Source organism: Onychomys torridus, chromosome 4, assembly GCF_903995425.1.
Source record: "Onychomys torridus chromosome 4, mOncTor1.1, whole genome shotgun sequence".
Lineage (NCBI taxonomy): Eukaryota > Metazoa > Chordata > Mammalia > Rodentia > Cricetidae > Onychomys > Onychomys torridus.
The window spans coordinates 5,684,176-5,701,704 of NC_050446.1; the positions used below are offsets into that span (position 1 = coordinate 5,684,176).

Consider the following 17,529-nt stretch of genomic DNA (forward strand, 5'->3'; position numbering starts at 1 on the left):
GTTCAGGGCCCTGATTGGCTGACATCTGTCTAGAATGTCAGGTATTTCTCCTTAGATGCAGGCCCTCCCTGGGTGGGGTCAGCTTGTGGCTTTTCCCTGGCCCAGGTGTTACCTGCCAGAAGTTGTGTCTGGGCCTCTAATCCTGTCATGGCAGCTGTGTGGTCAAGCTGTGTTGCCCCCTCCACCCCCCGCACAGGAACATGGACATAGGACAGCCAAATGGCTGCCCACTAGGGAGGGCTGGTCCTGGCTTGATTCTGGGATCTGAGAAACTGTGGTTAGCAGCCCAGAGGCCTGGTGGTGGTGAGACGGACTACCATAACCAGGATCCACTTATTAAATGATGCAGGCCAGCTATAAATAGTGCCAAGGTCAGGACTGCTGAGTCTGTTGGCCGTAGGACAGCTGGCTCTTGATTCTGCTGAAAGAAAAGGAGAAGGGTAGACCCCAGTAGCTTCCCCCTGGCAGAGTGTTGGAAGGCCGAGGGAACAGTAGAATCTCTTCCATCACTGCCCCCTGTTACCTGCCCACTATGCTGAGGTAAACTGTGCAGATGTCTATGGCCTGGCTTCCTGACATCTGACCAGCTGCTCCTCCTGTCCTTGTGCACAATGGGGATGGGAAGAATGAGAGCCTCTGTGGTTTCCCTTCTTCCTTGGCTGTAGAGCTCTGAGTGGGCTACACGTGACTTCCATTTCTAAAGAGATAGGAAATTTTTGTGCTGAAGAGAGGGTAATTACGGAGTCCACTTCCTCCAGTTGTAAACATCTGGACACATGCCTATGGAAAGTGTGCAGTAGACAGGAGATGGCCTCAGCCTTAGCCAGAACAAAATATGAGTGGGAGACCTCTGCAGTGAGACCTCATGTTTCTCAGTGCACCCGAGAAGAGCAGGTTGTGGCCGTAGGACACTCTACACATAATGTTCAGTGACTCAGCTGGACCTGGAAGGGTTACCCAGGTGTCCGTTTCAGGAGAGGCTAAGGGTCAGCAGAGGAGGGTCTGGGGACTGGGACCCCATCTGATAAGTAACAACATGTCGTCCATGTAGCTGGTATCCTGGAGGGGGTGGAACTAGTAATAGCTGGAGAGTGGTCTAAACTTTTTTATTGGATACGATGCCTGTGTTCCCTCCTCCTCTGAGAACCTGGAATGTCCCTTGTCTCTCATGAAGCATCATCCCCTAGTTCATTCCTCTGAGTAGGACTGGTGTGGAATGTAGAGATGCTGACCCTCAGCCAAGGAGGACACCTGAGCACGGGAATGTTGCCTGGTGTTATGATCTTAGACACGTGATGAGAATAGGCTGCAGAAGGCTGCCCCTGAGAAACCCAAAAGGAAACCCCACAGGAAGGAGAGAGAAGTGGAGCAGAGAAGGCTGCTCCTTGCTTCTTGAAGACTTTCCAGGCAGTTTCTGGTTCCTGGCCCTCATGAGATACCTCGCGTTCTTATGTAACCCGCTTATTAAATGAGCTCGACTCAGCCAGGTGTAAGAAGAGACCAGCTTCATTTCCATCAGTGTACCTTTCAAACGTCCTCTGTGGATATTTTATTTTATTTTTGTTTTTGCCCACTCACCCTGTCCCCCAGATAAAGCTGAGAACTCAGCAGGCCCTTAGTCCCTTTGAACAGTATCCTTATTCCAGATAGTTGTGTGTAGAGGTCAGGTCTGGCCTCCTAAAGCCTGGCAGCTTTGCTAGCCTGAAGCCTGACAAGACATGAGGTAGGTTTCTTTGCTGGGTTTTGCCAGTCCCATGCTTCTCTTCTCAGCCTACAGTGTTTCTGGCCCTTGGGATAGAGGTGGGGAGGTGTCTTCTATGGTGGCCTGGTTTTCATCCAGAGTTTGGGCTAGGTTTGAAAACTCTGCTTGGTCACCCCCTCATTGTGGTTTTCCCCTTTCCTTCTGGGTACCTCCAGCTCCCCCTCTCCTTGAAGGTGGGATGCTGCTTCTCCACTATGACCTAGCTTTCTCTTGCCCCTGCCCACCAGGCTACACTCTGCCTTGCCCTCCCAGTGGCTCCCCCTCCTCCCTGCTTTGGTGCCTGGGGCCTTAGGCTAGGGGTCTAGTCTTGGATCAGTGCCCCTGTTGTTTGGTTTGGGGTGAGGGGCCTCCTCCCTCCCTCCTCTGGAGTCTTTCCCCTTCACTGAACACACGGCCTAGGAGGGCATTGGCTGATGCTGCAGAGGTTGTTTCCTCTTTGCAGAGTAGTCTCACACTTGCTCTGGAATGTGGGATTCCAGGGAGCTGTTACTTCTTCAGCCTCTGCACTCTCAGGCAAAACTACCGCAGTCAGCACCCTTGTGCACACACCTAACATGCCCTCTGCCTCTTCTCTTGTCTCTGACTAGAGCAAGACTGGGAGAGGTCGACCATGGGAGATCAGGGGGCGGCCCAGATACCACCAGAAGCCTGGGGTGGTTTTCAGTCTTGCTCAAAGCAGCAGTCCTGGGGGAGGGGCTTCTCAGTGCCACTTACTCAAGTGGCATTGATGTTCCAAGGACTGAAAACAGAAGCAAGGTGGACTTTCTTGCCTTTTATCTGTATCTGCAGATAGGTGAGCCCACCAAGGAGAGAGAGCTGCACTGTCAGAAATTGTGATTGTAGGTCTGCAAGTCCCCATCTGGTGAGGAAGTTCAGAGTGTTGTTCTCTGGCTGGTCAGAGCCCAGGATGCTGCCTGGCTGTGTGTGTGCAACAGGGTCAGGCCCCTGAGCACAGCCTCATCTCCTGGCTCCAAACTGCTGCTAGGAGCTGACCTCCTCCCTCCCATTTCCCCTTGGGAGGACAGGCTGTGCATCTCTAAAACTCCGTTCTTTGTCTTTTCACATACCCAGCATGTGGTGTAAGATTTGGCTTGGGGACTAGGAAGATGACTCAGGGAGTAAGAGCAGTTGTTGTGAAAGCAAGAGGACCTGAGTTCAAGTCCCCAGTACACACGTAAAAGCTAAGCACAGCTACATAGGCCTATAACCCCAAGTTGGGGGTTGGAGACAGGCAGATCCCAAGAGTTTACTGGCCAGCTAATCTAACAAAACAGTGAGCTTCAGTTAGAGGAAGACAGCCTCCCCTGACCTCTTCATACATAACATAGACATACATACACCATACAACATCATGTGTGCATACATGTACACACGTACAGACAGGCTCAGACGTGAGGTTAGGGAGTACCAGTTGGTGTCATGGATCCTAAATGCTGTAGGAAACGTGCTGCTGCACACTGCTCAGCCTGGCTTTCCACATCAGAACACTCTGGGGATTTGGCCAAATTTTGATTTTGATCCCCAAAACCAGGGATCAGGGAGGAAGACCCTTGTTTTCCTCAGCTCTGTCCCCCACCCCCACTCCAGATATGTGGGCAGTGTGGCTGGTGTCGGCACCAAGGTTGGGACATTTTCCCAGTGTCCAGCTTTTGCTCTCACCCCAGCAACTGCAGGAGACGGGAACAAGCTAAGAATCATGTTCAGTGCCTGTCACTAGTTCCTTCTGGGTGACTTTGGTGGAGCCATTACTTGCTCTTTTGAAAAGTGGGGATGCTGACCCCTTCCTCTCTGCTATATCTAAGTCCACTGTAGCTTTCAAGAAACACCAGACTCCTCCCCCGGTTTAACCTATACAAGTGTTCCCATGGTGCCTAAGGACTGCTGGGGCCAAGGGTGTAAACCATTGTACTTTAAATCTTAAGTCAGTTCTTATTCCTGTTCATAGAGCAGACACAGATACTCCTCCACCTCTTATCAACATGTGTGCTTTTGTTTTTCATCCTTGCAAACCCAAGAGGCAGCCTGTGCTGTCTTATCCTTCACTTAGGGTATCTCCCTTGTTCTTATTAGGGTGGCTTTTTAAAAATGTATTATCCAGTTGTGATATCTAAGTTGGTCCTAAACTTTATCAGGTTTTCTGCCATAGTGTTTATACCTTTCTGAATCTGAGTTTGGGTATGGCATCAGTATTAATTCTCTATTTGCAATTAGCATACATAGTAATATATAGCACAGAGGCTTCTCTTGTTTGATAGCAGTCTTGGTCACTTTTGCCCTTGATTTCTTCCTTTATGGTTTTAGAGCTTCCCATCATGCTTAGAATTGCCCTCCCTAGTCTGTTTCACCCTGTTGCAGCCTGGGGGGCAGGGCGGGGGATGTTGCCTGCACTTTTCTTCAAGAAGGCTCAGCCTGGAGGGTAGGACAGCTTTGGCCAGGGGAAAACTGGGAAAGGGAAAGCCTGAGCCACAGCTGAATACACAGGAACAGATCCCAAAAGCCTCTGGTGCTAACTGCCTGGCCTATGAGGAGCTTCTTGGGCACCCGAGACTTAACTGGAAATAGAGGCTTTGCAGTAGAGAGCCACACTGGCCAGAGATTCCTTGGCATGGGACTCCTGATGGGGCATGTAGGAGAGGTGTGATCTTGATGACCTTGTGTGTGCTAGATGCTATATCCCCTGCTTTTACTAACAGAAGCTCCAGGAAGGCCTTCTAGAACAGCAACGCATAGTGTGGTGCATCCACATAGCACTTATGGCTTTTATTGCAGATTTGTATCGTTACAAGGGTAGTCTGGGAATATTTTTTTTTTAATCAAAAAACAAACAAAAAACCCCTCCCTTTTATACATAAACAGAACATGCTACATGGTACACTGGGAGAAATGCTGAGGTAATAGGCATGCACCCAGATGTGGATAGTACCAAAAGGCCCACAGCTCACACACCTGGCACATGTACCCGCTGGGAGGGTCTCACCTTCTTGACTTATCTATGGCTTCTGGCATGGCAGTCATGTGATACCTCTTAGCCCAGCAGGAAGCCACCCTTCTGTAGTACACCAGCAGCCTCTAAGGGCATTGCAGCTCATGGAGAGTCGTTAGTTTTTCCTTGTGTGGCCTCATCTTCTGGGGAGGTGTAGCTTGGGGACAGGGTGCAGCTTGTTCCCCTGTGAGGACCTCAAATTTGCAGCTGTCAGGGAATTCCAGCATGTTGGCAGTGACTTCTCTCCACTGGAGTGTCTCTGGCAAGGCAGGGGACTGTTTGTGTGGAGGCGAAAGAATGAATGGAAGGTATAACACTCAAGACAGGCCTGTGTGGCTGCCACTGTGGCTCTTGGCCTGGCCTTCCCTTTCCCAGTGGGAACCTGAGCCCAGGACTATTTCCTCCCCAAAGGCCAATGGATTGTGCCAAAAATAAAGGTCTGTATGGCAGAAGAGGGGTCAGGGGTCAGGGAGAAGAGGTCCCTTGATCTCCAGTGAGCAGCCAGAGACTAAGGCACCAAAGGTGCAGGCGAGGGGTAACTGGATGGAGGAATGCTGAGCCATTCGAGAAGGAGAATACAATGGTGGAAGGGAGTGGTTGATCAGGGTCCAAGAGGTTCCCAAGCAAGAAGGCCAGGAACCCTACACAAGAGATAAGCTTGCAGACACTCCAGAAAATCCAGGCAATGCCAAGGACTGTATTTTGAAATCAGGGCTACAGGGCCTGTTCCACCCTTAGACTCAAGTACAAGGCAATGAGGAAAAGCATTCTCCTAAGGACAGAGCTACTGGCATCAGCATCTGAGCGCTGAGTATGGAAAAGTTAAGTGAATGTGTCAAACCCACATGTGTATCTAGACATCCCATGTGTGATGTGTGTCAAAGAGCACATATACATGGTGGCTCATATGCATGTCTGTCATATCTGAGGGTGTTGGCAGTTGTGTTTTATTGGGAGGGACTTAGCTTTAAAAAGTCTGCAGTTCTATCCTGTCCTGGGAACATGCAGGTGCGACAGGAAGCGGGAGGGATAGAGAACACTGTTCACTTCCATTGTCTGATAGAGTGACTTGGAGAGCAGGCCCTTCCAGCCTGAGAGGAGCTGGTGAGGAGCTGTGCTGAGGTCTGCATGGCTGGGACGGCTTCAATGGCTTCTGGCATGGGTGGCCAGGAAGGGGGCAAGCTTAGTGGAAGGTGTTGGGGTTGGGCCGAATCATCATCACCACTTTCTTGAGTGAGTACGATCCTCCTCGGAACTCAGCCCAGTAGACTCCGTCCTGGTATCGGCTCCGGTAATGGCCCCCACGGTACCAGACCCCATTGAGGTTGGAGTGAGCACAGGCATTATACCACCATCCTCCCTTCTGATAGTGGGCACAGTTTCCTGTAGGAGAGAAGGAAGTGAGGAATGTTCAGGGGGAGGCAGTTTTGCCCCTCCGTGATGTGCTCAGGGTCTTAAGAAGGACCCTGAGGGCCTTCAGAGTAAGAACGCTGGAGTGGAGAGCCCTGAGCAGGGGTCAAAGGCTAGCCTGCCTTTGCAGGGTAGCTTTATGACAGGCAAAGGATAGGATTGCAGATAGGTGGCTTCACTTTTCCCAGCCACTATGTTCTCATCTGTAAAGGGACAAAAATAACGCCCACCACAGGACCGCTGTGAGAGGAAATGAGAGCCATGTTAGCCCTTGGCCTGAGCTGCACAGAGGTGGCCCTGGAGAAAGTGGAAGTGGCCTGCAGTAGGCTTTAAGAGTCTAAAGAGCTGGGTAAGAGGCTTTCGGAACGACAAGGGAAGCGTGTAAGATGGAATGCCTCTCTTGTCCTCCCCAGCCTGAATTCTCGCCAAATCACTTTTTATGTTATTCCGTAAAAGAGGGTATTTCCATGAAACCCTTGGCATTGCCACATCGCCTGCGCTGCGCTGCCAAGGACAAGCAGTTCAGTAGTAAGAAGCGTGGGCAAGGCGTCAGCAGGCATGGAGGGGCATGGAACCCCACAGAGGGAAGATAAGAAGAGCCCAGTCTCCTGAGCTAGCTGGAGCCTAGGACTAAAGGAGAACCCCTTCCATGGGAAGAGGCTTTCTCCATCAGAGGTCATGGGAGGAAGGGTGAGGAGGTCATAGGCAGCTGTAGGCTGGAGCTGGGGGTCTCATCCCCAGCCCCACCATATTTCCGAGTTTTTCTTGGGGCTTCTTCTGAGTCATGTCTTAACACTACCAGGACCAAGTGGCAGTGTTGCATTGGGCAAACAGGGAGAGCCCTCAGCAGCCTCCTTCCCCGCACCCTGGCCATGTGTGCCCCAGGACCCATCTGACGGTTCCCGTACCCCCCGAGACAGCTCTCAAGTACATACTGCAGCTCTGTGTCCCGGCATCAGACAGGTGAAGGCCACCCTTCCACCTTGTCTGAAAGCTTTTGAAATGTGGCTCAGAGGACCCACTACAGAGCAATGGCTGCTTCTCAGGGCCCTTCCAGTGGAGTTAGCTCAGTGCCGTAGCAGATGGCTGTATCTCTGTGGTTTGAGGATGTTTGGAGAACTGTCCTCTAGAGTGCAGCTGCCTTTGGAACCTGGAATGAGGTTCCCTGACTTAGTATGGAGGTATCAGGGGTTGCTTGGAGCACAAGCTGTTTCTGAGACAGCCCTTAGAGCTTACTCCTCAGAGACAAGGTCCACCTTCAGACCATAACTTAGGGGGAAGCTAGGCAGGATGGGCTAGGCCCGCCTGGGAAGCAGACAGAGACTCAGTCCAGAGGTGGAATCAGCCTCCAGAGCACTAGGCCTTGCTGACTGACCCACCTACAGGGCGCCCCTGGGCCCCATGAGATGCTCTTGCATGTTGGTTCAGAGCCATGAGCTAGAGTGTGGGATGTGGTTGTAGCTTGTTTACCCTTAGGGTCAAGCTGTACCTGTGCATCTTGGGATTTTCTGTGTTCTCCTTTGTGTCTTGTTTGATCAAGACCTGGGTTTAAGGATGTAATCAGGGGCAAATGACTTCTCTACTGACTGGTCTCCTCTTAGAGGCTTTCTCACAGAGCTGCACCCCCATTACAGGGGGCCAGCAAGAGTCACTGGGCAGAGTCCTGACTGTGCAGTGCACCCTGCCCACAGCACCCGAGGCAAATGCTCCTGCACCATCCTTGACCTTTCAGGAGACATTGTCCTTACTTCTAGATCCAAGATGGTGCAGCATGCTGAGGGTGCATGAAGTGATGGGGCCAGCACTGGAGAGTGGAGTGTATGGCCCAGACTCTGTGGACTCTGAATATGGATTCTCAGACAGAATGGAGAAGGGCATAGCTTGAAGTGTGAGTGCCATGCCCCAAGGCATCCCTCAGCGGTGAGACCAGTGCGCCTCTGCCCTCCCTTTTTATTAGTGCCACTTGTCTCAGGGCAGTGGGTAGAAGAGGACTCTGAGAAGCAGTGTCAGGCAGCTTGGTACAGCTGTCTCTCTGGCACATGGCATCTTCTTGCTCCAGGCCCCATTCAACACCTAGGTTGGGCTCTACTTTTCCTACCTGTGTAGACATCATGGTCCCTGTCCAGAGTGGTGAATTGTTTGCCATTGTGCCAGGTAAAGGAGTCGCCTGCGTTGCCATGGTAGCGCCCCAGCCGCAGCTTATAGTACTCGCTCTCTGGTTCCAGGCGGAAGCTAGCATATTCTGCAAAGACCTTGCGGCCAGACCAGTCCTCCATGGTCACAAGCAGTTTGTAGTTGCCTTGGTTTGTCAGCCAATAGATGTTCTCCAGGCCCAGCCAGTATTCGCCGTCGATGTTCCCAAACCCTTGCTGGGGAAGACCCAGGAGAGCATGAGTGAGGAGCCTGTGTCCCAGGAATAGTCAGAACATAAGGTAGGCCTGGGTTCCAATCCCTGCTACCTGTGTATCAGGCTTTGTGACTCTGTGAGTCACTGAGCCTTTGTAACCGTCAGTCATGTACCATTCACACATCTGAAGAGCACACCTTTTCCCTTCCATCATGTGAGCCTATTTCTTGTCCTTACCTGAGAATGCTGTAACTTCAAAGGCAGGATGATGTGGTCATTTGAGAGCCTGGCACGCGGAAGGCATGCAGCCACATTGCTTAGACAAGAGCCCTCACCTTCCTCAAGCCTCAGTCGTCTTCTCTGGAGACAGACTGTGTGTGCAGGTTGTATGTCAGCCCCAACATAGACAGGTAAGAGCCGGGACAGGTATGTGACATCTACCTGGGTCCTTGTAGGTTTGAAACCCAGTAGTTTTGTTACTCATTTGATATGTGGTTTGGGGCATTGGCTGAGCAGTAGCCCCAAAGTCTCACAAGTAATGCTCAGAGCCAGGCACTGTCATCAGCATCCCTCTGATGGGGAAGTACTTGCTGTGTTATATCATCTTCGTGAGGGAATGGAGGAGTATGGGGAGGACCTGAGGCTAGGCTGCGGAGAGGGGCAGGAGATACACAGGCTGCCCAGGGCAAGCCAGGACGGAGGAGACTGGGAGCCAGCAGGACTGCATACACTGGGGTTGATGGGAGTTGCAGCTTTGGCCTTGAGGCCTCAGCTGCAGCTGCTGCTTTACCACACTGTGTAAGCCATGGCAGGGTGCTCTCCCTTCTCACCTGCAAGGTGACTTTGTAGCAATGCTTTCTTTAAGGACATACACAACAGCCTGTTGTTATAGTACCGGGCACAGGACAGGTGTCCATTGACCTGAACTGCTCATGCCATCCTTAGTATCCCCTCTTGGTTCAGAACAGGGTGAGAAGTGTGGCAGATCCCTTGCACTTGACTAACAAGGAGAAGCATTCAGTATCCTGGGAACTGGGAAACCCAGAGAATGAACCTTGCAGTTAGGCCAATTATTGTCACATTTCCCTAAACACACCTTTTAGGGGAGCTTCTCGGGACCTGGAGTCCTGGGACCTGCCCTTTCTGGCCCCTAAGAGCAGGTCACCTTGTAGAGGCCCTGGCTGGAAGTAAGATGCTGTCTCTACTCCTTCTTCTCCTGAATAGTAGACAAGGAGGGGCCTGACCTTACCACTCTGATAACTTTGCAGAAATGATCCTGTCTTTGTCCTTCTGGACTGAGGGTGGACCAGTCACCTTGCAGGCAATGCATACAGGCCTGCTGGTCTCACCTTATAGGTCTCCCAGTTCCTGAAGAAGTTGACAGAGCCATCCAGGCGTCTCTGGATGACGGTCCAACCCCCAGGGTCATGTCTCTGGTCACACCACACCTGCATGAGGCGGTTGGTGTTCTCGGGCTTCACCAGATAGATGGAACTGGTGTCATGGCCATCTTCCAGGGCCTGCAGGCAATCTCTCCATGGGCCTGTAGACACAAATATGTATATATATTATATAACTGCCTGCCGCCAGACTACACCCTAGCTGTACTTGAGACAGACATAACCTCCAACAGAGAGCTAAGGAACACGATTTAAAGGGACAGATCTTTGTTTTGTACGTTTGCGAAGTCATGTGCTATGAAAGCAAGAGCAGGGGGCCAAGAGTCATAAGGCCTGGACTCCACGCCCTGTGCTCTCTCCCTCACAGGTGACTGTAAGGAAGGTGCCTCACATCTCCCAGCCCTTTTTCTTGTTTGTAGACGAGAGTCATATTTTTCTTACTCAGAGCTGTTAGGTTTACAGAGGTCATGTGGGGGATATTCTTAGGGTGCTTTTTAAGAAGTCATTTCTGGGCTGGAGAGATGGCTCAGAGGTTAAGAGCACCAACTGCTCTTCCAGAGGTCCTGAGTTCAATTCCCAGCACCCACATGGTGGCTCACAACCATCTGTAATGAGATCTGGCGCCGTCTTCTGTAAACATAATAAATAAGTAAATCTTAAAAAAAAAAAAAAAAAAAAAAAAGTCATTTCCGAGCCAGGCGGTGGTGGCGCATACCTTTAATCCCAGCACTTGGGAGGCTGAAGCAGGTGGATCTCTGTGAGTTCGAGGCCAGCCTGGGCTACAGAGCAAGATCCAGGACAGGCACCAAAATTACACAGAGAAACCCTGTCTCGAAAAAAAAAGAAAAAAAGAAGTCATTTCTATCGGTGCAGTGAGATGTGTTCCTCCTGGGCGTGGTCACCGTCATCAGTGCTGTGTGGGCTCGATGCCCTGCTTTGCCAGTCCAGCCCATGGCTCTCTTCAACAGGCAACACCAAAAGGGTTCTAGGAGCCTGGAGAGCTGCCATGAGTCTGTCAGCCCCTGACTATGGTTCTTCCCCTCCTCCAATGATGTCCTATGTTTCAACGTTACTCACACTACAAGAAGATATAGGCTTGAGTCATCAAGATCCAGTCAAGCTGGGGTCTTCCTCAGGGATAAAATTTCTGGAGATTTTCAAGCCCTGCCCACTAGACCACATAGTTGAAGAGAATCATTTTACATTTTGTTGTGCGCTTTTCAAAATGTCCTCCAGGCTAAGAATAGCTAAGATGAAATGTGCCAGAACGTCTCATTTGCTTACTACTTTGTGTGTCCATTCCACAGCTGCTCAATCACTGGCTGTAGTGGAACACACCTGTCACCCTAGCACTTGGAAGGTGGTGGCAAGAGGATCAGAAGTTAAGATCAGCCTCTGCCACAAAGAGAGTTCTAGGCCAGTCCTAGGCGATCAGAGCCAGTCTCAGAAAACAAAAACAAAACCAACAATAAAAACAGCTATGATATATCTGAGAACCTAGGGCAGGAGAGGCCTTCTCTGGTGGCCAGCTTCACCAGCACTCTTGGCTATAGTTGTGGAGATCCTGTCTTTCTCCCACCGTGAGTGGGGAGGGAGCTGGCACTTGGGCTCAGCTAGCCCACTCTGATGACCAAGCTTGGATTCTGGTCCCTTCCTGGGCCTTACAGCAGTGTGGAGCACCCCACTGAGCACTTGATGGGAAGCAGGAACCATCTGTTTCTTTGTCAGTCTTCTGTGCCACTGCAGCTTGGATGCTGAGTCTGTGGACTTCTTTCTTGCTTCTCTAGGGGCTTCTTACACCTTTACCTTTTCCCTGTACACAAGACAACAGGTCCCCAAGTACCCAGCCTGGGGAGAATGTATGACACACAAGCAGCTCCTTTACTCCTTCCCTCCTTCTCTCCCTCCTTCTCTCCCTCCCTCCCTCCCTCCCTTCCTTCCTTCCATCCATCCTTCTTTTACTCCTTCCTTCTTTCCTTCCCTCCCTCCCCTCCTTTATTCCCTGATGCCACTTCCTGCTTTTGCTCGACCTCAACTTCTATCCTGGGGAAGGGGAGGCCAGACCTTCAGGAAGAACATTCAGAGAGGAGAAAAAGGTTTTCCATTATGTTTGGCCCAAGCCCCAAGGGACTGAGACAGAGAATGAGAGTCTGTCCCCGACAGCTGGAGCAAAGCGCCGGTGGCGTGGGAGGCCTCCTGGCTTCCACCAGGTCAGCAGGACCGGGGGACACTTAATGAGAGTCCTGGGAGAGAAGACGGAAGGCACAGAAGACTGCAAAATAACGTCCACCAAAAGCCAGCAGCCGGGCCTCTTCCTACACAGTTGCCCAGCTCCTGGCTAGATACAGAGGCTGTTCTGGAAGAGGGTACCATGTAGGTAGGCTTTGGAGGCCACTAGAAGGATGACAGGTTAGCCTCATAGCTACCAATCTATGCTGCCTTCCACAAATCAGCTTTGCCTCTGGCATTTTTTTAATTTTATAATTAATTTATTTTTACATATCAGCCATGGATTCCCCTGTCCTCCCCCCCCCATTCCCCCATCAATCCCACCCCCCACGTTCCCACCTCCTCCAAGGCAAGGTCTCCCCTGGGGATTCAGCTCGGCCTGGTGGATTCAGTTGAAGGCAGGCCCAGTCTCTTCCTCCCTACTGGCATTTTTAAAAAATGGGCACTTTTGTTTTGTTTTGTTGGGCAAGTATTTTAGAATGATTTGAGGTCTTTAGTAGTAAATGTCTTTAGTAAGAGTTTTTAGAAAGGCCTAGGAGATGGCTCAGGAGGTAAGAGTTTGTTGTACAGTGTGAGGATCTGAGTTCAGTCCCCAAAACCTATGTAAAACAATATCATAGTGTGCATCTGTGATCTCAGTGCAGCAGAGATAGGAGAGGCCCCTCAAACTTTCGGGCCAGCTAGCCTGGCATACACAGTGATAGACCATAGAGCCTAAGGCAGAATGCTAGACAAGGCCCAGCACCCAAGGATGTCATCTGACTACCACATGCATGCCATGGTACTCATTCAGGCACATACATACATACAAACACAAACCAATATCATACACACATACATTCATACATGCACACAATAAATAATTTATTGAAAGAAAAATGCAGGCTTATACAACTTTTGGAAACATTTCAGAAGGTCAAGTGGACCCTTGAGGTCCAGGTAAGAACACCTCACTCTAAGAAAGGCCTGTCTGGAGCTGCATGGCAGCAGTTGGGCATTGGAGCCTGTGCATGCCTTTTGCTGTAGCCCCCAGCTGTTGCAGATCTTGCTTGGGTATTTCCACTGCTGATCCTTCCCATACCCTGATAGGTTGTTGTAGGCTCCCCATTTTATAGGTGAGGAAACCAGAGCCCAGAGGCCTTGGGGGACACCCTAAGGCTACATGGCCCATGGCGTCAGGGTGGCCTGAGACCTCAGATGGTCTGGGTGGGGGAGTATACTTTCTGGTGCACCTTTCTTTCTCCCCAGCCAGCGTGACCTTGAGAATGGAGACCTGGCCCTGGGCTTGGCATCCTGAAGACTGTATCTGTCAGGTTGTTAAACCTTTCCAGTTTTGTCTTTTGATAATTTGGGTTTGGGTTTTCCCTACATTTACTTACTATGTCCTTGCCCATTTTGCAACCATTTTGGTATCTTATGTTGAAGTTTTCCTTTGTGTGTATGTGGCAAATCTGGTCATTGTACAAGGCCTTCTAGGAGTAGTTTGTAATGGTGTAGAAGCACCTGTGTGTTCTGCCTTGCATGCACCCCTGCAGCCTGCACAGCATTCAGGCAACCAGCTTTGTTAAAGAACTAAGGCTCTCTCAGAAACCCTCCACTAGATCTCCCATACTCAACACATCCCCTTTTGTTAGTTAACATAAGTACAAGGCAAAGATGTCAGCATAAACAGCAAATGAAAATGGGTCCAAAATATAGATTACATTGAAAGCGTAGCACCAGACCCTTGCTGTGTTGAGAAGCCCTTATGTAACAGAGATGGTGCAGTGGCTATCTGTGCTGCATATAAATAATGCAATGAGAGTTCAACACTAACATATAAATAACTTGGTGACAAATCTGTCATCATTATATTTGGATAATGCCACAGAGGGCCAAGCAGAACATCCAAATTTGGGTGAAGAATCTGGGGCTGGGGAAGTGTGAGGTTGGGGAAAGACTGTTGATGTGGTGTTGGGACACTGGGGTCAAATCTTAGTGGCTTTTCTTACACTGTGACTTTAGGCAGGTTCCTCAGTGAGCCTGCTGTGACAGAGAAATAACACTAGTCATCCTGTGGATCTCAGTCCAGTGCTAAGTGAAGTCTCTCTCCCTCAGATATAAGCTTGATATGTTGGGAGTGGTCCAGCCCCTTCCTTGAGATACACGTTTGCTCTTGAGTTTCCAAAACCAAGTATATTTTAATACACACACACACACACACACACACACACACACACACACACACACACACAATCTATTAGTAGGTATTTTCAACCAGGCACATTTTAATTCAGAATTAGTGAGGGCCCCAAAGCTATACTGCAGTAGAAAGTGAGAATCCTTTCTGTTGAGTGCAGCTGAATGCTCAGAGCGCAGTGGGCGAAGCATCTTCTGGCACAGGAAAGTGCCTGGTGGTGTTGGCTTTGGCTCCCCTTCTGAGAGGCAGCTCTGCCCACAGCACCAGGCCAACACTAACTCGGCGGCACCTAGGCTCACCTCTATAAAGAACATATTTACACCACAGTCAGAATGTTCCACATGAAGAGCAGCATGGCCACCGTGGCAAGCAGATCTGTGTGGCTCCTTGGAGAGGGGCAGGGGTGAGGCCAAGGATGGGGGAGGAATGCTGGCACATGGACCCAAGATGTGCAGGTCACAGGCCTTGGTACCCTGGGACCAGCCCTGGGAATTTTGAAATTATTTGGCCAGGATTAACTCAATTTATTTATGGTTGGCTCTGATTTCTCAGCAAATCACCTGGTGTTGGTTGGGGTGGTGGTCCAAGCCCTGCTCTCCTCTCGGGCATTCATGATGGAAACACCATAGGTACAGGGTACACAGTCACCATGGAAAACAAGGAGTGCTCCATTGGTTGTCTTCCCGGTAAAGGCAAGTTGAGCCTGGCCACCAGGCTAGACCCAAAGGTACCATCATCTTTTTGTAACTTGAGAAAGACCAGCCTCAGCAGGGTTTACTCAGGCCCTCCAGCTGGAGCAGGGGTCCTGATGCAGGGCCTGTGCCGCCGACACACCCGTAGGGTAAGTTATGAAGCCTTCCAAAGCTGGCCAGCCTCTGAGCCTCAGGACATGGTGGCCTTAGGCTGAGTAGACAACCTTGGAGTCTGTGGTAATCTCCCCAGGAGTGTTCCTGAGAGTGCTTTGGTCCTGATGTCACCCTGGGATACTGCTAGGACAGCTTCCTTGTGTGAGAACCCTATGTGGTTTTCAGTTCTTGATGGTCTAGCTCCATGGAGTCTCTTTGCCAACAGAAATGACGGGAATAGTTTGCAAGGTGCCAAAGGTGTTGGCAGTGTGCATACCATTTCTTCCTTACCATGGGAAGTACAAATGGACTCACTCTGTTCTCAGCATTGAGGCCCAGGGCAGAGAGCTGTGAGGAGTTTATGAAAATGTTTGAAACCTAAAAAAATCTTACTGGCTCTCAGATGTGGAAAAAAAAAAAAAAGGTACAAAATAAAAATGTATTAGCCTATGATTAAACTTCTACAAAATGTACCACCCATCTTGTCGAATTCATCGATTGTTAACTTCAGCTTCCATAAAAGATTTAGGAAACAATTTGTAGGTTAGATTTTTCTCACTTTCTAAGAATTTCTGAGCATGCCTGATGTTTGCTGAGAAATCAGAGCCAACTATAAATTAATTGAGTTACTCATGGCCAAATAATTTCAAAAGCGGAGTTATTCAAGACCTTTCAAAATTGTTACAGTAAAAGTTATATTGGATGTATGAGGTCAGTGTACACCTCACACTTCAATGCATACAGCTGATACATTCTGAGACAGCTCCAGGTCTCCCAAGAACCCTTAGGGCCCATGAAGGGCTTCTAGGGGCCCCACCCCTCCTGTTTGACCTCAGAATAAATACTGCTGCTCCACTGAAGTGTCCAGGGTTAGTTTCAGGCTGAGAAGCATGTGCCCACTCAGGTTTCCAGCAGGGTAGGAGAGAGGGGAATTTAAACAGCTTAGGAAAGAGGTGGGGTTGGGGGCGGGGCTCAGTGCCTGAGCTCTTGTTTAGCAATCTTTGGACCCTGGGTTTCCACCAACACCTGAGGGAGAGAGACAGAGGAGAGAGAGAGACAGAGACAGACAGAGAGACAGACAGAGACAGAGAGACGTGGTTAGGTTAGCAGGGTTCTGGAAGTCTCACTGTGCACAGTGCTCCAAGGGTCAAGTTAGAGCCTCCCTTTCCCAGTGCTGATGCTGATGCTGGTAACCCCCCAGGCTGCCTGGGTGAGGTTCATTGTACATGAAGGGCTAACAGTTGAGTGTAGGCACATCATGGAAGAATTTATCAGACCCACGACTCTCAGACCACAAATGCTGGACAAGTGGCCAGTGATCCTGTGGTCAGCCATCCTATGGACCCTTTCTGAGGAAGGTGGCCACTTCATTGGCTCTTCTTAAGGAACCTGTGTTGGCTTTCCCTGGTCACCTTTTATGTCCCACATGCTCACAAAGCCCTCTTTATCCCCTGTTCTGCCATTTGACCCTGCGACTGGACCGCAAGCCACTTGGTATGTAATTTGTGGCACTTTGGCCTTTTTCTCTGTCTGAAACAGGACATTTGCCTAGCCCTGAGCCCTGTCTTCATGATTTCCTGACAGTTGCTGTCTGTGGCTGAGAGCAGATCTGCAGGGCCTCAGCTCCTTGTCACCTGCTCTAGAAAGCCTTTCCCAGCCCAGAAGGACTGATTCCTCTTACCTAGGTTCCCTAAACGCCTTTGTAGTTATTTATTCTGGAGTATAGTATGAGTGGCTATTACCACGTCTCAGAGAACCTGTCACCAGCCAACCAGCCATTTTATCCTTTCCTCAGAGGCCCAGGAGCGGTGCTCAGGTCTGTCTCTGGCACCAGCTTCCTTCTGTGGTGTATATTGCTGCCATGCAGTTAGGGTTGTTGGAGATCTGTTCCCAGTAGATGGTGATGGGCTGCTATGGGGACAGGCACCTTCTCAGCAGGGTGGTGAGTCTGTGTGGAGCAGATAGATAGGTACAAGTTCCTCCACATTCTACCTGCCTTCACCTGTCCCATCTTCACAGGAATGTAAGCTACATTGCTTTGTCACCCACAGCTTGAGAACTTTCTGGAAACAGACCTCCGTGGCAGATGGTCATCTACATTCAGACCAAATCCTAAAAGGGAAATCATTTCTGCCAGTGAAAGTCTGGAGCAGCCCATGTGTAGGGGAGGCCATGTGTCTGAGCTGTGCTACATGCTGCCTTTCCTGGTCTTTTAGAAACTACCTTTAAGAAAATGACATGAGCCACTTAATTTCAACTTAAAGAAACAAATTTAATTACTGTCTTTGTCATTTAAACTAATATTTGGTGTTCTTACCACTTTTCTATGTATACAATAATTCTAACCTAAAATCATATTTAAGGAGCGAGAATC

General features: G+C 50.0%; 2 protein-coding genes across 9 annotated transcripts in view; one reads left to right on the forward strand and one right to left on the reverse strand.

The window, feature by feature from the left end:
• Ralgps1 (Ral GEF with PH domain and SH3 binding motif 1) overlaps positions 1-17,529 on the forward strand; it is a 297,117-nt gene that overhangs the window by 180,656 nt on the left and 98,932 nt on the right. The window lies entirely within an intron of this gene.
• Positions 4,493-17,529, reverse strand: part of Angptl2 (angiopoietin like 2) — a 30,653-nt gene continuing 17,616 nt past the window's right edge. Inside the window, exons 3-5 of the mRNA XM_036186575.1 lie at positions 9,852-10,045; positions 8,254-8,524; positions 4,493-6,128 (exon numbers count right to left, since the gene is read on the reverse strand). Of these exons, the coding sequence (XP_036042468.1) occupies positions 5,929-6,128; positions 8,254-8,524; positions 9,852-10,045 (665 nt within the window). The 3' untranslated portion in view covers positions 4,493-5,928. The remainder of the gene's footprint in view (positions 6,129-8,253; positions 8,525-9,851; positions 10,046-17,529) is intronic.